At 41.7% G+C, this 18,007-nt stretch overlaps 2 protein-coding genes and 1 long non-coding RNA gene across 3 annotated transcripts in view; 2 read left to right on the top strand and 1 right to left on the bottom strand.

The window, feature by feature from the left end:
- The window catches only part of LOC111847224 (tripartite motif-containing protein 16-like), a 370,043-nt gene that overhangs the window by 84,958 nt on the left and 267,078 nt on the right, over positions 1 to 18,007 (top strand). The window lies entirely within an intron of this gene.
- On the bottom strand, positions 75 to 3,122 carry LOC140588932 (uncharacterized). The gene is made up of 2 exons (XR_011990159.1): positions 1,970 to 3,122; positions 75 to 1,875 (listed from the first exon to the last, which is right to left on the bottom strand). It is a non-coding gene; the product is annotated as an uncharacterized lncRNA (long non-coding RNA).
- The window catches only part of LOC140588915 (tripartite motif-containing protein 16-like), a 39,235-nt gene continuing 28,081 nt past the window's right edge, over positions 6,854 to 18,007 (top strand). Inside the window, exons 1-4 of the mRNA XM_072711572.1 lie at positions 6,854 to 7,444; positions 14,437 to 14,532; positions 15,114 to 15,347; positions 15,519 to 15,678. Coding sequence (XP_072567673.1) covers positions 6,854 to 7,444; positions 14,437 to 14,532; positions 15,114 to 15,347; positions 15,519 to 15,678 — 1,081 coding nt within the window. The remainder of the gene's footprint in view (positions 7,445 to 14,436; positions 14,533 to 15,113; positions 15,348 to 15,518; positions 15,679 to 18,007) is intronic.

Below are 18,007 nucleotides of genomic sequence, written 5' to 3' on the forward strand. Positions count from 1 at the left end.
TTTTAAATACGCTTTATTCCCACCATCCCGCAAATATTAGCACATTTTAAAAACATGACCGTGCTGCATACATATAACAAAATGTATGTACAACTTTTATTTTGAATAATAAAATACCTGTACATGTTGCATTTTAAAACTCATTTGATAAATGTACACACACGTTTTTGTACAAGTTTGAAAAATAAAACACACGTATACATGTTACATTTTAAAACCCTTGTGCAACTTTGAAAATAATAAAAAAAAACTTCATGTTATATTAACAAAATCTGCTTTGATAAAGAGCCTACAAATTTTTTGCAACTTTGTTTTTGTAAAATAAAAGCCACGTTCATATTAGATTTCAAAACTGATTCGCAAAATGAATGCATAAAACTTTGTACAAACATGCTTGCGCTGCGTACACATAACAAACCGTTTTTGTACAACGCGTCTAGAAAATAAAACACCCGAACATTTTTAAAGCATCTGTACATCTTACTTTGAAAAACTTTCATGTTACATTTTTTAAAACATCTGTACATCTTACTTTGAAAAACTTTCATGTTACATTTTAAAACATCTGTACATCTTACTTTGAAAAACTTTCATATTACATTTTAAAACATCTGTACATCTTTGAAAAACTTTCATATTACATTCTAAAATATCTGTACATCTTACTTTGAAAAAACTTTCACATGTTACATTTTAAAACATCTGTACATCTTACTTTGAAAAAACTTTCATGTTACACTAACAAATTCATTCGATGAAATATTTTTAAAGACTTACAACACCCTTTTTGCGATGCTGCTAGTTTTTACAGTTCGGTATCCAAAAGGCAGTTTCCCCACTAGGCAACAATCTGCGTTTGTCGTAGACGTCCCTGACATTTTTATTGAGGTCTATTAAACATTTTCACGTCGCGTTTGATTTTGTTATAGTGCGGCATTATGGGGAATTATCCCGCTGCCTTTCATTTAACACGCTTAACCTTCGGCCTATGTTAGCTTTCTGTTCCTGTCTCTTATGTTAGACGGGTCGGTGTCAAGCAGCACGTGTCTTACAGTACATCAGCCATAAGATACCCTCAAAACAATTATTTATCATCCAATTTGTTTCTTACTTCTTGGTTACCTTGTTAGGCTTCCTTATCCATGAAAAGACTGGTTTTAATATTTTTGGTGTGGCTTTGTGGACCTTTCTTTTGACAGCATTCCTCTCGTTTTCAATAAAAAATAATGATAAAATAAACCTCTAGAGAATTATATAAATAAACTGAACTGGTCTTATCTTACCTTACATGTGTGGGGATGCCTTACCTTGATTTTGTTATCATTTATTTAGTTTAAATAGAGATTCCTGACAAAGTCAAAAAACTTTGATGCAGTATATATTTCGAAAAAAAAGGTTCTTGGGTGTGCTATATAGAACTATAGGGGTTCTAACCAGAGGAAATATAACCATTGCCTTCAAAAAGGTGCCATTTCTTTTAATTGAGAATGTCCAAGGAGTGTCATATATGTACCAATCTAAAAGGTTCAATATGGAGCCTTTCGTTTTAAGAGTATGCACAAATATATGTGGTGCTTTTATGCATGTTAAACTTAAAAATGGGTCGGTGCCGACCCTAACAGCACAGGAAGGTTATTAATAATGTCTCTAAGGATGGTAGCAAACAGGGCTCTTGGGCCGTCGCTTCACCAGACGCTGCGGGTGGCGAGTTGTGTTGAGCAAAGTAAACCGCATCATTTTCATCATTATTAGCGTTGTTGATGTTGTCTATTTCATTTAATAGCGCTTCAGGTATAGGAGGGGGGTGTTGCTCCGTCCATACCTGCTGATTCAGGTCTTGCGTAGATTTTCTCTTGACCGGTCCGCGCCATCTCTCTTGTACATAGAAAACAGAGAATACCTATTATTAGAATAAGTTATTTTTAATGTATAGCGTTTATCATATGTATAAAAGAAATAATATACTCACTATATGGAGTTTTCTAACCGCAGCGTCTCCCGTAGAGAAAAAAACAAACCCAAAATAGCTGAATCTCTAAAAATAAAATAATTATTTTAAGTTATTTTATTGTATGGTGTTTATCATAAAACACGCATAAAAGAAATAATATACTTACTCTATGCAGGTCCCATGTAGTTTTCTCTTTCCAGTAGGGCAATGCCTTGATGATACGGGGTGTGGGGTACTTGTGTCTCTTTACCAAAGGAGGGGGACCCTTCTCAAGGTAATAAAAATATCTACGGTTGCTTACTTTTTAGGATTCTTTAAGGAGAAATATACGTCCTGTCAAGTTTTATCTGTTGTCTATTTCGATGTACGTTTTAACTGCGCAGACGGTATGGGGGGAGTCGGGGGGAAAAGACAAAATTTACTGGAATACAAAATGTCAAACTTGATGTGTGGCGGGGAGTCGGGGGGAAAAGACAAAACTTTTAACAAAATTTACTGAAATACAAAGTGTCAAACTTGATGTGTGGCCGAAATTACAGTTTGACCGGGATTTGACCTATCGGGATGTACATAGGTTGCATGAGGAAAAACACAAGGCCAAACTGCTACTGCTGCAGGGGGGTGTCGGCTTTCACACACACACACACACACACACACAGACGGTCAAACTACTGCTAAGCGTTTTTTACTGGACGTCAGACCCAGACCCTCCTCTCATTCTTAGCTCCAACTTGGTCATTCTCACAGGATTTCTTTCAGTCTCGCGCAGCACAACTCTCAGCTCTCCGGCATCGCTCTCTCCGAGTCCTTTGCGGATTATCCAAAGCCACGGGACCTTACCACGGTACCGCAACAGACACAGCATCGCTCTCTCAGAGCCCTTTTCCACAGATTCTCCAAAGCCACGGACCTTACCACGGTGGTACAGCGTACGCTCACACTCCATCAGGTAACCCACCCCCACTCAGACCCAGTGTTTGGGACCTTAACCCCCCCTGCTCAGTCCCCCCTGCTCGGCACCCGGTGGATGCAGACAAAACAACACACTCATAAGCACTCTACTCAATATAAAATAATAATTACATTATAATAAATAATTAAATAATAATAAATAATTAAATTATAATAAATAAATAAACTATATACAAATAAACCCCTATCCCAACGCTCAACTGGCTCACAGCCAAAAAAAAAAGCCCCCCCTCCCACTACCTCATGACGTCACCCGGCTTGCACCCACCGCCTGTCACTTTTTGATTTATTTGACCTTTGTGACCTTTGACCCAACCTGTCATTTTGACAAAAGCGGCATTCTCCATCTCTCTGCAAAAGCCCGATCCCCTCTAAGCTTACGCTTAGTTTTCGGCAGACACAGGAGCAGCTGATCAGCTGACCTGAGAGAGCGGGAGGGCGAATACGGATGAAGTAGCTCAGACAGGTAGGTCGGGGCCAGACCATTTAATGCTTTAAAAGTAAACAAGAGAATTTAAAAATGAATCCTCAAATATATAGGCAGCCAGGGAAGTGAGGCCAATACTGGGGAAATGTGCTCAAACTTCCCCGTGCCTGTTAACAAACGTGCTGCAGCATTTTGTACCCGCTGAAGTTGAGCAATATAGGAACCATTAACCCCTACATAGAGTGCATTGCAATAATCAATTCGATTGGTGACAAAGGCGTGAATTACTGTCTCAGAAAGATCCCTAGGGAGAATAGATTTTATTTTAGCCAGATTTCTCAAATGAAAGTAGCTTGATTTTACAACATCTCTAATCTGACTATCAAATCTAAGATCGATATCCACTTTGACACCTAAATTTGAGATGACTGGTTTTACATATTTAGATAAAGGACCCAGATCCACAAGAGGGTTCTGAGAAGATCCTCCGAAAACCATCACCTCTGTCTTTTTTTCATTGAGTTTCAAAAAATTGAGGGTTAACCAGGACTTTATTTCCTCAAAACACCTTAGTAAAGGTGTCACAGAGTAGTTATCTTTCTTTTTTAGAGGAACATATATCTGACTATCATCCGCTTAAAAGTGGAACGAAATGCCATGCTTCCTAAGAATGGAGCCAAGTGGGAGCAGATATATAGAAAACAGAATGGGGCCAAGAATTGAGCCCTGTGGCACCCCATGTAGTAGAGGAGCAATGGAGGACACAGAATCATCAAGTGACACACACACGGTTCGGTGCGCCAGGTAGGATCGGAACCACTCCAATGCTATACCCCTGATGCCCACACACTGCTCCAAATGAGAAAGCAGAATATCATGATCCACTGTGTCAAATGCAGCTGTTAAATCCAAGAGGACGAGAACAGCACAGTCACCGGAGTCAGTGGCTAAAAATATATCATTATTTGAGTATATCTCAAGCTCTTCTATTGCTCAAAAAGTTCCTTTTAGACCTAAAACTATATTTCTCTCTCCTGATCCAAATCACTCTGTGGAAACACTTTGTCAGCTGGTTGAACAAGACCCTTCTGTCTGTTTTAATAGAACACATCATAAAGTAAGATGTAATCTTTCGTCTTTGGAAAATATAGCATTGCGTGAGTTAATGTCGACTAACGACATTGTCATTAAGCCTGCCGATAAGGGGGGGGGGGGGGGGGCTCTATAGTTATTCTTACCTTGATGAAATACAAAGGCTTGGACATTTGTCCATATAAGCACCTGCCTTTGGATCCCACTTTAAATTTAGTGAGGGGATAAAATCAAAATTAAAGAAAGTACGACATGATAAGTTCATTGATAACAATCACTTGAACTATTTGTTACAGAAGTATACATCCCCATAGGAACAAATTATTTATCCACATTTGTTGTATATTTACTGTCATGCCTGTGTGGATTATTTTATGTCGGAAAGACTAAACGTCACATAATAACCAGGATATGTCAGCACAAATGTTCTTTTGGCAATAGGAATGAATCGTCTCCAGTGGCCCGACATTTTAATACAGCAGCTCATGACTGTAACTCCCTACGGTTTATGGGTCTGGAGACAGTGAACCAGGCCCCTAGAGGGGCGATCGAGAAAAGCACCTTCTTAGAAGGGAAGCCTGGTGTATATTTGCTTTAAATACATTGGTACCAAATGGCATAAATGACGGCTTCTCTTTAACCTGTTTTTTATGATATTTTATTTGTTTTACCTATTACCATTGCTTTGTTATGCCTTTCACATCATCTACTGTTACACCATGTTTTTGGGGCGTGACCCGGTAATGCCATGGTGATGTTCATCACACCTGTTGTGTTACGATTGGTTGTTTCGCAGGGAAGTGTCTATTTAAATGGGAACTGTACATAGTCAGTAGCACACTAAGGAAGGCAACATGCCGAAATGCATCTGTGTTGTGTACAGACTTCCAATAAAACCGTGTTGAAGCAAAATGTGACCTCTCTTTGTTTACTTCCCCGAAGCTCTCTGTCAGCTTCCGTCACCAGAACTGCAGACTTAAGGCATGGCCTGGACCCACACCTGAACCTGACTCTGAGCCTGTCCATGTCATGGCTACAGCCCCAGCGTGTGACTGAGAATGTACCACCCTGTTCCTGCTCCAGGCTCCTAGCAGGCTCTCCCCAGTGAGCCGCCAGTCTCCTCACTGGCTCCTTGCAGTTAGCAATCAGCTCCCCCAAGGCTCCCAGCAGTTGGCCGCCCCTGACACCACATCTACAGAATCTGGCCCAGGAGAGCCAGCCCTGGCAGCTGTTACATCTGCATCCCTTCAGAATTCGCCCTCTAGTGGTTTGGACGCATACGTCCAAGTTTTTAATAACAGAGAAAAATGACGTTCAATAAAAGAAACAAATCTATCAAACTTCTTAAACTCTGCAAAACCTTTCAAATAATACATGTAGAAAGTTGCGCAATTTTTGTGCCACAGTTTATTTGTAATAACTAAAAAAAAAATGACCATGATATCCATCTTTAAACGGGTCGAGTGTCAGGAAGTGAAATATGTGTTAATAAAATGAAAATTAAGCACTTCAAACTCTTTTTTTCACCACCAACAATTCATAAACAGTATTAAGACAAAACACACCTTTTCCCATAAAAAATTCTGTCATGCCCTCAAACAGCTTGCTCACTCATCGCAGAAAATACTTCTCCTGTACTGGATAAGCGGTTATTGGAATTTGTTGGATACTTTTTTGATATTTTCTATCTTTCTGTTCCTGAGGATGGCTGAAGTGGGTCCATTAACTTAAGTGTGAGACTTTAACTTAATAGTATTCAATGAATATCTATAGGATAACTTTAGATTATGGAAAAATTTTATTCACTCTGAACCTGGTCACCTGACTCTCCTTCCTAACACAAATACACTCCCAGCACACACACAGAAATAAAATGAAAAAAAATATGACCTATACTGTACGTGCCGCATCCTTTATTTTCATAAATATTATATGTAGAATAATGTAAAAAAAAACAAATCTGTGGATTGACAGTACTTGTCAAAGCTTGTTCTGTCTAATCCTGACACAGTCTGTCTATAATTGCACAAACCTGCATGTTTCACCTGAAACTACATGATCCCAAACAGACACAGAAATTCATTCTCAGTAGATCTGCTCTCTTATGCCTTTCTACCTAATTTCTATCTACTGTACAAAATCAAAGAGTAGGATATAGCTTGTTTACGGAAAAATAATGTCAGATATTCTCATAAAAGCTAAATAAATGTCTGTTGTGTGTATAGTTTGCATGATGTACTATTTTAGTTTTAAACTCCAACTCCAGTGTTTGTCCAGTCTGCTCTTCTCAGTCTGGCCTCAGTCCAAAACCACACCTACTGCAACCTGAGAAGCAGGAAGCTCCTCCCACTCTCACACACAGACGACTGTGAGAGAAAACGAAACTGAATCCTATCAGTGTTCGTGATAAAATGGCAGAAGCCAGTTCCGCACTGGATCCGAACCAGTTCAGTTGCCCAATTTGTCTGGATCTACTGAAGGATCCAGTGACTATCAACTGTGGACACAGTTACTGTATGAGCTGCATTAAGAGCTGCTGGGATCAGGAGGATCATGCTGGAGTTTACAGCTGCCCCCAGTGCAGACAGACCTTCACACCCAGACCTGTTCTGGGCAGAAACACCATGTTGGTTGAAGTGGTGGAGAAACTGAAGAAGACTGGACTACAAGCAGCTACTCCTGCTGACCATTATGCTGGACCTGGAGATGTGGAGTGTGATTTCTGTACTGGGAGAAAACGCAAAGCTGTTAAGTCCTGCCTGGTGTGTCTGGCCTCTTACTGTGAAACTCACCTCCAGCCTCACTATGAGTCTCCAGCTTTTCAGAAGCACAAGCTGACTGATGCCACTGGACGTCTGCAGGACAAGGTCTGTTCTCAGCATGACAAACCCCTGGAGGTCTACTGCCGTACCGACCAGCAGTGTATCTGTTGTCTCTGTATGTTGGATGAACACAGAGGCCATGATACAGTCTCAGCTGCTGCAGGAAGGACAGAGATACAGGTCAGGCCAGAAGTACTCTTATATAAATATAAAGTTAATTTTAAATAAATAGATTGTGTCTTAACACATGTTAGTGTAATTGCTAAAAAAAAACACACAAAACAAGTGTGGTTTGGTAAGATGAAAGAAAAACTAACTAAAAGTGCAAGTTTAAAAAGTTCTGATTGAATTTGCACTGAAATTCCTTCAAACATCGAATCATGTGGCTGCAGCTGAATATATACAGCAAGCAAACAGGGTCAAGAGGTTCACTTACTGTTTGGCTGAGCATCTGAATGGCTGAGATGTGTGAGCTAAGAGGGTTTAAATATGGTGTGATCACACATACAGTGGCTAACAATTAACTGGGCTAAAACTGGGGCCTGTTTCAGAAAACAGGATGTCTTGCTTAGCCAGGCGTATTTAAGGTAGTCTGGGCTAAATATAAGTGAATGAAGAAAAGGGCCATTTAAACTGGGACACATTAAATCCAACGAGTTATCTGACTAAGCAAGAAATTTTGCTTTTTTAAACCAGTCCCTGGTTTTGCTAAATGGCTTTCCGACTTGCTGCACTGGAACACGTTTAACTCGTCTGTGACGTCATTCCCAGCTCAGAGTTCCAGCCTCCGAGGTAAATGGAGCTCAGCATAAGAGTAGCGGCTCCATCATCTCAGAAACAGCCACCGTCCTAATTTCACACACTCCAGTGTGTAGAGTTTCCTGAGAATGGTGCAGTAAACATGAAACAGCCAGAGTGTGATAGTTCTGGGGCAGCCTGTGGCTGAGTGGGCTAAGCCTCTCTGCCTATGATCAGAAGATTGCCAGTTCAAGCCTGGCCTTGGTACATCTGGGGGTCCCTGAGCAAGGCCCTTAACCCCCAGCTCCCTGGGTGCTGCTATGGGTGGCTGCCCTTTGCAGCCAGCTTACTCTCACCTACAGAGAGCAAGGGGGGGTGTTAAGAGAATTTCCCCACAGGGATCAGTGAAGGTATCAATTATTGTTATTATTGAAACACCTTGTTAATTAGAGAGGTCCGATGAGAATGACCAGCCCTGTTTAAGCTGACAGGAAACCCACAAACACAAAACTATGAGCTCAGTACAACAGTGGTGAGTCAAAGGCTCTGTTCACACCTGGTATTAACAAGCATCTCCACACGCATCTCGACTGACCGTTTGTAATTGGATCTCACTTTCCGCAGTAATTAAAATAAGCACGTAAATAACTTCCATATGCAGAATCTGCCAAACATTAAAAGATGGACAAGAAGGAATCAGAAGCTATTAGCACATTTTAGGGTAACAAAAATGCCTAAGATGTTTGTATGGAACGTCATGATACTCAAATAAAATAAATAAATATATCTAAAGGTAAATTAAAAAATAAATATTTCAATAATGTGTCCTTTTATTTTTAAATAATTGCATAAAAGGTATTATAGTTCATAATAACACTTGTCTTCTTTGTATAATTTTTAAATTGTATTTCATAATAATGATGCGATTTTTATTAGAAAATCATTATTATAAAATATTATTTCATGTCATGTAAATGTGATTACTTAAATAAATATATAACTATATCAACACAGTTTTTAGATATGACAACTTCGCAAGCCATTGAAAGTCATACATTCTGTCACAGGGTTCATTAGTCTGATGCATGAATAGCTTAAAATAGCTCGAAAAAATGGGTCAGAACTTTTTCATGTTACAGCCAACGAACCTCTGTGTGGAAAAGGAGTTTCGTGTGTTTCTGACCAGGAAGCCCCAGACAGCCCAATATAAAACTATATAAACAATTACACTGTTATTATATGTTTCTATTCACACATCCATTTTCTAGGCTACTGAACACACATTCTTACCTACATGCTTTAATTTTACCTTCATGTAATTTTTACTGGCACATTTCACTAATATTAATAAAGTGTGGAGCAGCTTTGACATAAATAATGAAGCTTCGTCACAGTGCGCTGTCCTTGTGTCTCTTCCCCGTGTGGCCAGCAGCCATCGCTGTCCTTGTGTCTCTTCCCCGTGTGGCCAGCAGCCATTGCTGTCCTTATGTCTCTTCCCCGTGTGGCCAGCAGCCATCGCTGTCCTTGTGTCTCTTCCCCGTGTGGCCAACAGCCATCGCTGTCCTTGTGTCTCTTCCCCGTGTGGCCAGCAGCCATCGCTGTCCATCCCCTTTGTCGTCTCATTGTCTTTGGCCCTAGTGTGTTCTTCCTTTTTCCCCGCATGGTTGCATTTGGCTCAGTGGGTTGAGTGTGTAGCACTGAGGCTGGGACCAGCTGGTCATGGGTTTGAGGCTGGTCAGAAACCAACCTCACCTCTTTCATTTAATTATTGGTTTTCTATTCTTCCTAGTGTTTATTAGTTCTGTGTTCTCCTTGTGAAGCTTGTGTCTTGTTTTATTATGTTCCACATGTTTCTGTATTTTCTAAGTGTTGAATTCCTAGTGTGTGATTAGTGTTTCTTACTGTACCTTCAGTGTTTGTTGGAGTTTTCCTAGTCTTGTGTTCATTAGTATAAGTTACTGCACCTGTTGCCTGTTTGCCCTGCGCCGTTGTTATTGGTTAATTGTCTTATGTGTCACATCTGCCTCTTCGTTAGTTTGGTTGTCTGTTTTATTTAAGTGCTTGTCCTGCTGTTTGTTGCTGATTCATTGTTTGCGTTGGTGGTGGAATGTTAGGTCATTTTCTGTAGTCACAGCCTGTTTTTCTACCTGGTTGTTTTTCCTGGTTATCTTCCCTTAGTTTCCTCTAGTGATGGCAAAACAAAGCTTTGGGAGGCAAGTGTGTCAAAAACTTATTCTGTACTCAAAGCTTTTCTAAATGGTGTACATTAGTGACACTAGGTGGTCAAATAAGTAAATAGCAGTTAATTTTGACTCAGTGTAGTGCATCAGGATATACACTCACCTAAAGGATTATTAGGAACACCTGTTCAATTTCTCATTAATGCAATTATCTAATCAACCAATCACATGGCAGTTGCTTCAATGCATTTAGGGGTGTGGTCCTGGTCAAGACAATCTCCTGAACTCCAAACTGAATGTCAGAATGGGAAAGAAAGGTGATTTAAGCAATTTTGAGCGTGGCATGGTTGTTGGTGCCAGACGGGCCGGTCTGAGTATTTCACAATCTGCTAAGTTACTGGGATTTTCACACACAACTATTTCTAGGGTTTACAAAGAAAGGTGTGCAAAGGGAAAAACATCCAGTATGCGGCAGTCCTGTGGGCGAAAATGCCTTGTTGATGCTAGAGGTCAGAGGAGAATGGGCCGACTGATTCAAGCTGATAGAAGAGCAACTTTGACTGAAATAACTACTCGTTACAACCGAGGTATGCAGCAAAGCATTTGTGAAGCCACAACACGCACAACCTTGAGGCGGATGGGCTACAACAGCAGAAGACCCCACCGGGTACCACTCATCTCCACTACAAATAGGAAAAAGAGGCTACAATTTGCACGAGCTCACCAAAATTGGACAGTTGAAGACTGGAAAAATGTTGCCTGGTCTGATGAGTCTCGATTTCTGTTGAGACATTCAAATGGTAGAGTCAGAATTTGGCGTAAACAGAATGAGAACATGGATCCATCATGCCTTGTTACCACTGTGCAGGCTGCTGGTGGTGGTGTAATGGTGTGGGGGATGTTTTCTTGGCACACTTTAGGCCCCTTAGTGCCAATTGGGCATCGTTTAAATGCCACGGCCTACCTGAGCATTGTTTCTGACCATGTCCATCCCTTTATGACCACCATGTACCCATCCTCTGATGGCTACTTCCAGCAGGATAATGCACCATGTCACAAAGCTCGAATCATTTCAAATTGGTTTCTTGAACATGACAATGAGTTCACTGTACTAAAATGGCCCCCACAGTCACCAGATCTCAACCCAATAGAGCATCTTTGGGATGTGGTGGAACGAGAGCTTCATGCCCTGGATGTGCATCCCACAAATCTCCATCAACTGCAAGATGCTATCCTATCAATATGGGCCAACATTTCTAAAGAATGCTTTCAGCACCTTGTTGAATCAATGCCACGTAGAATTATGGCAGTTCTGAAGGCGAAAGGGGGTCAAACACCATATTAGTATGGTGTTCCTAATAATCCTTTAGGTGAGTGTATACAAATAGGCAAACATTCAAGTGGTCTGTAGTACTTTATGAACATTAATGTACTGGTTAAGTTGGGCTGTGCAATGTCTTGTGGATTGGGTAACCTTTGAATTAACTGGGAAGGGGTGCATGTGTAACTCAAGAGGGGGTATTGGACTACAGATTTTTGTTGAGGAGCAGTATTTGTTGAACAGCGTGGGGACTAAGTTGGTTATGTTTTTTATTCACAATTATTCACTGCTTTAGAGAATACCTGCTCACACGGAACAGAGGTCGCTGGAGTGCAGAGAAACTGTATTGCAAGTTCATATACTGTAAGTGTGGATACACAGCCTTCTGCATGTCCCAGAACTGCAAAGGGTCTTCAGAAAGCAGTATATTTGGGTCACTGAGGTACTGCTGAACCTCCACAGTAGCATGTGCTGAAGGACTCTTGACCCGTTTGCTCTCCCCCACATCACTGTCCAGAAGATCCCACAGACCTCAAACTAAAATGATAAAGCATGAATCATTATATACACTATGCATTTTGTACTGTGCAATAATAATTATTTATCCCAATTCAGTTTAATTGAACATTATCATTAAAATGTGAAAGGTTGGAACAGTACCAGTGTGTATTGCAGTACCAGATGAGGTTCCTGCAGGCCCTGGTTCTGGTGCCTGGATGCATGTTGGTGTGGATGGGTTCTGCTGGGCTTCCTGTAATCTTATGCTGGATGCACACTCTGCTGTAAGGCGTTTCGCAGCAGCCTGAGCATTAGATTGGTTACAGACACCTGAGGTTTTATACCTTGGATCCAGCAGTGTGGCCAGTGTCATTATGCTCATGGTCTCATAGACTGACAACCTCTCAGTGAGCAACTTCAAGAGGTTCTTGCACAACTGCTGGGCCTTGACATTCTGTGTCTGGGACAGTTTCAGATTCACAGCATGTCTAAGCATGTGGATGAGAGGAATTACCTTGGATCCTGATACTCTCTTCTCTTCAGAAAGTGGAACAGTTGCCTCATTGAAATGTCATAAAACACCCAGACAATCATAAATTATGTGATATTCCTCTGAGGTCAGGGTTGTGAGCTCTGTCTTCAGAGTGACCAATGCAGCACCAACTGGCTCTCCTTGATCATGTGATCACTGCAGCATTGAATAGCTGCTATTCCAGCTGGTTTCCACTTCTTGAATCATTCTGAGAGTGGGTCTGCCCATCTGCTGTCTTGCCTTGGATCTGATATGGTCAGGTCCTTGTGTCTGATCAATGGCCTTCTTCACGACCAAATTCAGTGCCTGTACAAGGCAGGTTGTGTGTCTGACTAAATAAGCTTCCATATGTATGGATGTCCACATGTCAGATGTTAGACTTACTGCTTTGGCCTTTTTCACCTCTTCCTTTGCTTTCTCTTTTTCTATCTTAAATATTTCTGCCACCAGACCCTTTCATGTTTGCCTGGATGGGAGAATGTAGCTTGGATTCAGGATTCCCACAAACTCCCTAAATCCAGCATCATCCACTATGGTGAATAGTTGTGAATCCTTCACAATCATTTTGACCAAAGCCTCATCAATCATTTGCTTCTTGGTCTCTATACTGGGAAAATTATACAGATTATTGGGTAATACCCTCACCCATATCTGATATTATGTATTCATACAATTAAACTGAACCTTAATAATAATAATCATTATTGTGTTCATTGTATTTCTAAATGATTTAATTATTGATAAATTATCATTAAATCATTATTATGATTAAAACTTGTGCTGCAGTGTGTGTGTGCCGACATTTGAAACCGGTAATGAGGTTTCCAAAGCAGTCACATGGTTGAGTGCAAAACAAAGCTTCGGATGACTATGGTCACATGTTTAGGGGAGAATGGAGGAAACCTCCAAGCTGTGCTTCAGAATGTAGTGAATAGTTTTTTTGTCACATACATCGGAGCTTCGGTGTCAAGCTTAACATCACTAGCTGCCCCATTCCCTCTGTTAGTCTACGTGTCGTTTTCTTAGCTACTTTTTCCCTGGTGAGTTTTGACCCCTTGTTGTTCCTTTATTTTATGTCTTTCCAGTTTTGTTCAGTTTCCTTAAATCCCTTTGTCTTGGAGCTTTTAAGTGGATCGTCACCTTGTTTCCCTGCCTGCACCAGGCAGCGCCCCAACATGCTCATTAAACATATGATCTGTGCAAATTCTGAAACATCTTTAATAAATCACATCTTACACATTATCTTTTCTGAATTTGCGTGGAACATCAGTGATGCACACTATGACCCATATGAATGGGTAACAACAGTCCAATATTAAACCAACTTCCCAGCAGATTCAGAGTTTTTAGTGTCACAGGAGAAAAGATGCATTATTGTTGTTCACAGTGCAGTTTACTACACAGTGGCCCATTATCAACTGACATGCGATCTGACATAAATCAAATAGGACGTCAGTTGAGTAGCCGGTAATGCAATGCAGCCCAGGACACATTCGCCTTCACATTGCTATAAGAATGTGGCCCAGACCACCTCCCAATGTGGTTTGAGTGATCGGATCTCAATGCATCTTCAATGTGTCCTGGGTCCCTTCACACCTGTAATTAGCGCTGCCCACTTGTGATTGGATCACCCAGGAAGCATGTTAATACCAGGTGGAAACAGGACCAAAGGGTCTATGTCCAGTTTATCCTACCTACAGTCAATAAATCATTTAATAGTATCCATCCATCCATCCATCCATCTCCTAAACAGTAATCCAGGTCAGGGTCACAGAGAGCGCATGGATCCTTTCCCAGGCAGCATAGGGCCCAAGGCTGGGGTCCACCCTGGACAGGATGATTAATGAATATGATCTCAGCTAATGAAACAAACTTGTTTTGTCATCTTGTTTCCTATCTGTAGAAACAAATGGGTGAAATTCAGAGGGAATTTCAGCAGAGAATTCAGATGAGAGAGAAGGAGCTGCAGGAGCTGAGAGAGGCTGTGGGCTCATTCACAGTGAGTATGAACCTGAGGAGAAGATAACAGCTGGTCTGTAATCATCTTGAATCTTCTCTCAGATTCAACAGATTGCAGATTTATAGACTTATGGGTATTAGTCAAAGTAATGCTGCTGTGGGTTATTCTGGGTCAGAGATTTAATGGGACAAAGTTGCTAGATAACAGAGTTTAACCAAGTGTTGCAGCAGTAGTAGCTTATTTATTTAGAAAAGTACCATAAAAGGCCCATTTGAGAAAAATGCAACTTTTCTCAACCCAGCATAATGCAAATAAACACCAAGAAAGTCACCTATTAAACTGAGACCTAATGGTGACAACCAACCTGCCCCATACAGCCACCAGTCTCTGCCAAATCCCTGCAGCTGACAGTGTATGAGCTTAATGAGGGATCATTTCCAATCAGTGCTGGCTGGGTTTCAGTACCTGAGGCATCCAGCATCGTGACGCTCCAAACCCCAGCCCTGTGCTGTTTTTATACCTCCTGTCAGCTCACATCACTATTGTACAATGAGGCTCCCTGGAGTCTCAAAAGGGGCCAATTGTAATTTACTGTCCTCTGCTCCCTGTGTCACCAACAGAGATCAGCACAGTCAGCAGTGGAGGACAGCGAGAGGATCTTCACTGAGATGATCCGCTCCATTGAGAGAAGACGCTCTGAGGTGACAAAGCTGATCAGAGATCAGGAGAAGGCTGCAGTGAGCCAGACTGAAGCAGACATGGAGAGACTGAAGCAGGAGATTGAAGAACTGAAGAGGAGACACTCTGAGCTGGAGCAGCTTTCACACACAGAGGATCACATCCATTTCCTCCAGGTAACAGAACAGCTACTTTGACAATAAGAAAACCAGAACATTCAAATGGATGCATGTTCTCATTTGCATTTCAGTTAGTCTGTCATTTGTCAGATGGTAATGGTCTTGTTAATTATATTGCCATACACATTTGTTTTGAGGAAACTGTTTAATCAGACTGTGTGTCTATAGAGCTGCCAGGGTCTTCCTGTCACTCCTGAAGCTGGATTTGGACCCAGAATCTCCGTCAGTCCACGCTGCTCTTTTGAGAATATGAGGAAGGTGGTTTCTGAACTGAAAGATCAACTGGAGAATGTTTGCGAAAAGAAAATGGCAGAGATCCATCATACAGGTTGATAAATAAAAATATTTTTCTGTCTGATCTTGTTAATATACACCATGCAGAGAGAGTATGTATTACAGTCAGTCTCATGTTGGTGTGACAAAGTCAGTTTCTGTTTCCAATAAGACTAAATATTTATGAAAACTAATGAGCTCTAAATTCTACAGGCTGCAAAACTCACATCACATGATTCATGTTTGTTCTACTTTATAAAATCCAGAAATCTGTATTATGTGTAACTTACCATGATTTGCAGTTTGTTAAAATGCCTGTTATTGTCCCCCTGTTGCTGCTGTCTCCACCGTGAGTGAAGTCCATCTCTCGCAAGTAAATTCCTTTTACTCACATCCCCGTTTCTCTCTGTCTCCTTCTAGTTACAAAAGACACCATCCTACCGGTATTAGTGCCCAGGACCAGAGCAGAATTCTTACAATGTGAGTCTGTTCACACACACGCTTCTCTCTGTGTATGAGGTGGAGTGTATTTTATTGTGTTTCGTTTTCTTCTGCTAGGGGAGCTTCTCTTTCTCTCTCCCGCTGCCTTCTGGTCTTTCACATTTACATGAGCTGTTTATGGCTGTAGCCTTTTAATCCAATTGCAAAGCAAGGCAAGTTTATTCAGGGGCTTTTCCACTGCACCAGGTACGGTACTTTTGGTACTTTCCTGTCAGGGTCAGCTCCTGTTGTCCCAGCCTTTTGTGTCCCTTCCCCGTTTGACCAGCAGGTGTCGCTGCTCATCCCGTCCCTCCTGTTGTCAGTCTTTGTGTTTTCCCCTGCTCCCTGTCAGCCACATGGCTCCCCTTACCAAAAGAAAAAGTATACTTAAAGTTCATACAGTATACTCCTTGGACTAAATTGGCCCACTTTTAGTTTATTAAAGAATATATTTTAAGTGAATTTATTTAGTAATATTAGTTATTTGTATTTTTATACCTGAAATTGCTACAAACAGCACAGTGGCGATATGACTACATTCAGATTACACTAATAAAAATTTGCAAAACAGTTTTTTCTCTTAGTCACTCAAAATGAACAAATATTGTTTTGAATGCCACAATTAAAGATAAAATACACGTTACATATAAGGTAGACTTTTCTCAATACATGTCAGTATAAGCCAGGTATACTTAATACTATCTGTACCGTATGTAAAGACAATGTCCCGTGACAAAACGTGACCATACTGCCACCCCAATTTCTGGTGGTACTGAATCTTGCACATGCGTCGCGTTATCCTCATGTAGATGCACAGACGAAGCATGGTAGTTTGCAAACCCTACAGGCAATTTACAAGGTGATAAAACTGCTACATACATATAAATGCGTATGCATGTGTGTGCAGCCTTGTTCCGAATTGAAAATCTCACGCCAGTCAGTTGATCAAAGTTGGCGACCCTGTGAACTGGTGCTTTGAATTTGTAAAACGTACACAAGCATGCTTGTGTATGTGTGCGCCTGTTTGTCTATACGCATGTGTCAGGTTGGGTCTTAGACTCCACCTGGAATAACATCTCAGGCTCTATTCCCCCCCGCCACACTCCCTGCCGGTGGATGGGGCCTCCGGCTGCCGATGCGTTGGTGGTTCTCAATGTCCGGGGTTGGATGCTCTGTTGTGTGCTGGCTCACTCTCGGCGGTTGCCTGGCGGGGCCTGGCCCTCCCGGCTCTGTCGGGCCCTGGCTGGGGGGTGGGGGGGCCCTTGGATCTCTGGACCCGGGCTCCGGTCTGCCCTGGTGTGGCCGGCTGTCGGCGGAGCCTGCGGGCTCACCGCCACGGTCCCCTGGGACTCCTGCGATGTGGCTGCCGGATGACCCCCCGCCGGAACTATCCTCTGCCCTTTTCTGGGTGTCTGGGGCCCGGGTCTCCTCCATGTCAGCTTCATGTCCTAGGGGGGCGGGGCTGTGGCTCCCCACACACACTACTAGACATTTACATGGAGAAACCTTATGAACACCAGCGCACTGACACACACAGGTGTGCGGACAGGTGTTCGGACAGGTGCACATGGACGCGCGCTGTCTTGATCGGCTGTTGCTTCTGGGCATGTGTTGTAATGCTGGGTGTGTGTGCTGTTCAATATCATTTAACGTTTGATTTTCGATGTGATTCGTACAGATGTTGGTTGTTGTTTTCCCTCTTCAGCAGACATTGAAGCTGATTCAGTTTTTTCTTTTTTTTGTTTTTCTCTCTCTCTCCCTCTCTCTCTATCCCCCTTCTTCTCCTCCCCCCCCCCTCGCTCCCTCTCCTTCTCTTGAGGAAGTATGAGGAAGTAAATAAAAACAAATAAATAAATAGATAGATAAATAAATAAATGTTTAAATAGAAATAAAGCAGTCCTCCG

The sequence above is a fragment of the Paramormyrops kingsleyae genome, chromosome 4, assembly GCF_048594095.1.
Source record: "Paramormyrops kingsleyae isolate MSU_618 chromosome 4, PKINGS_0.4, whole genome shotgun sequence".
NCBI classification, from domain to species: domain Eukaryota; kingdom Metazoa; phylum Chordata; class Actinopteri; order Osteoglossiformes; family Mormyridae; genus Paramormyrops; species Paramormyrops kingsleyae.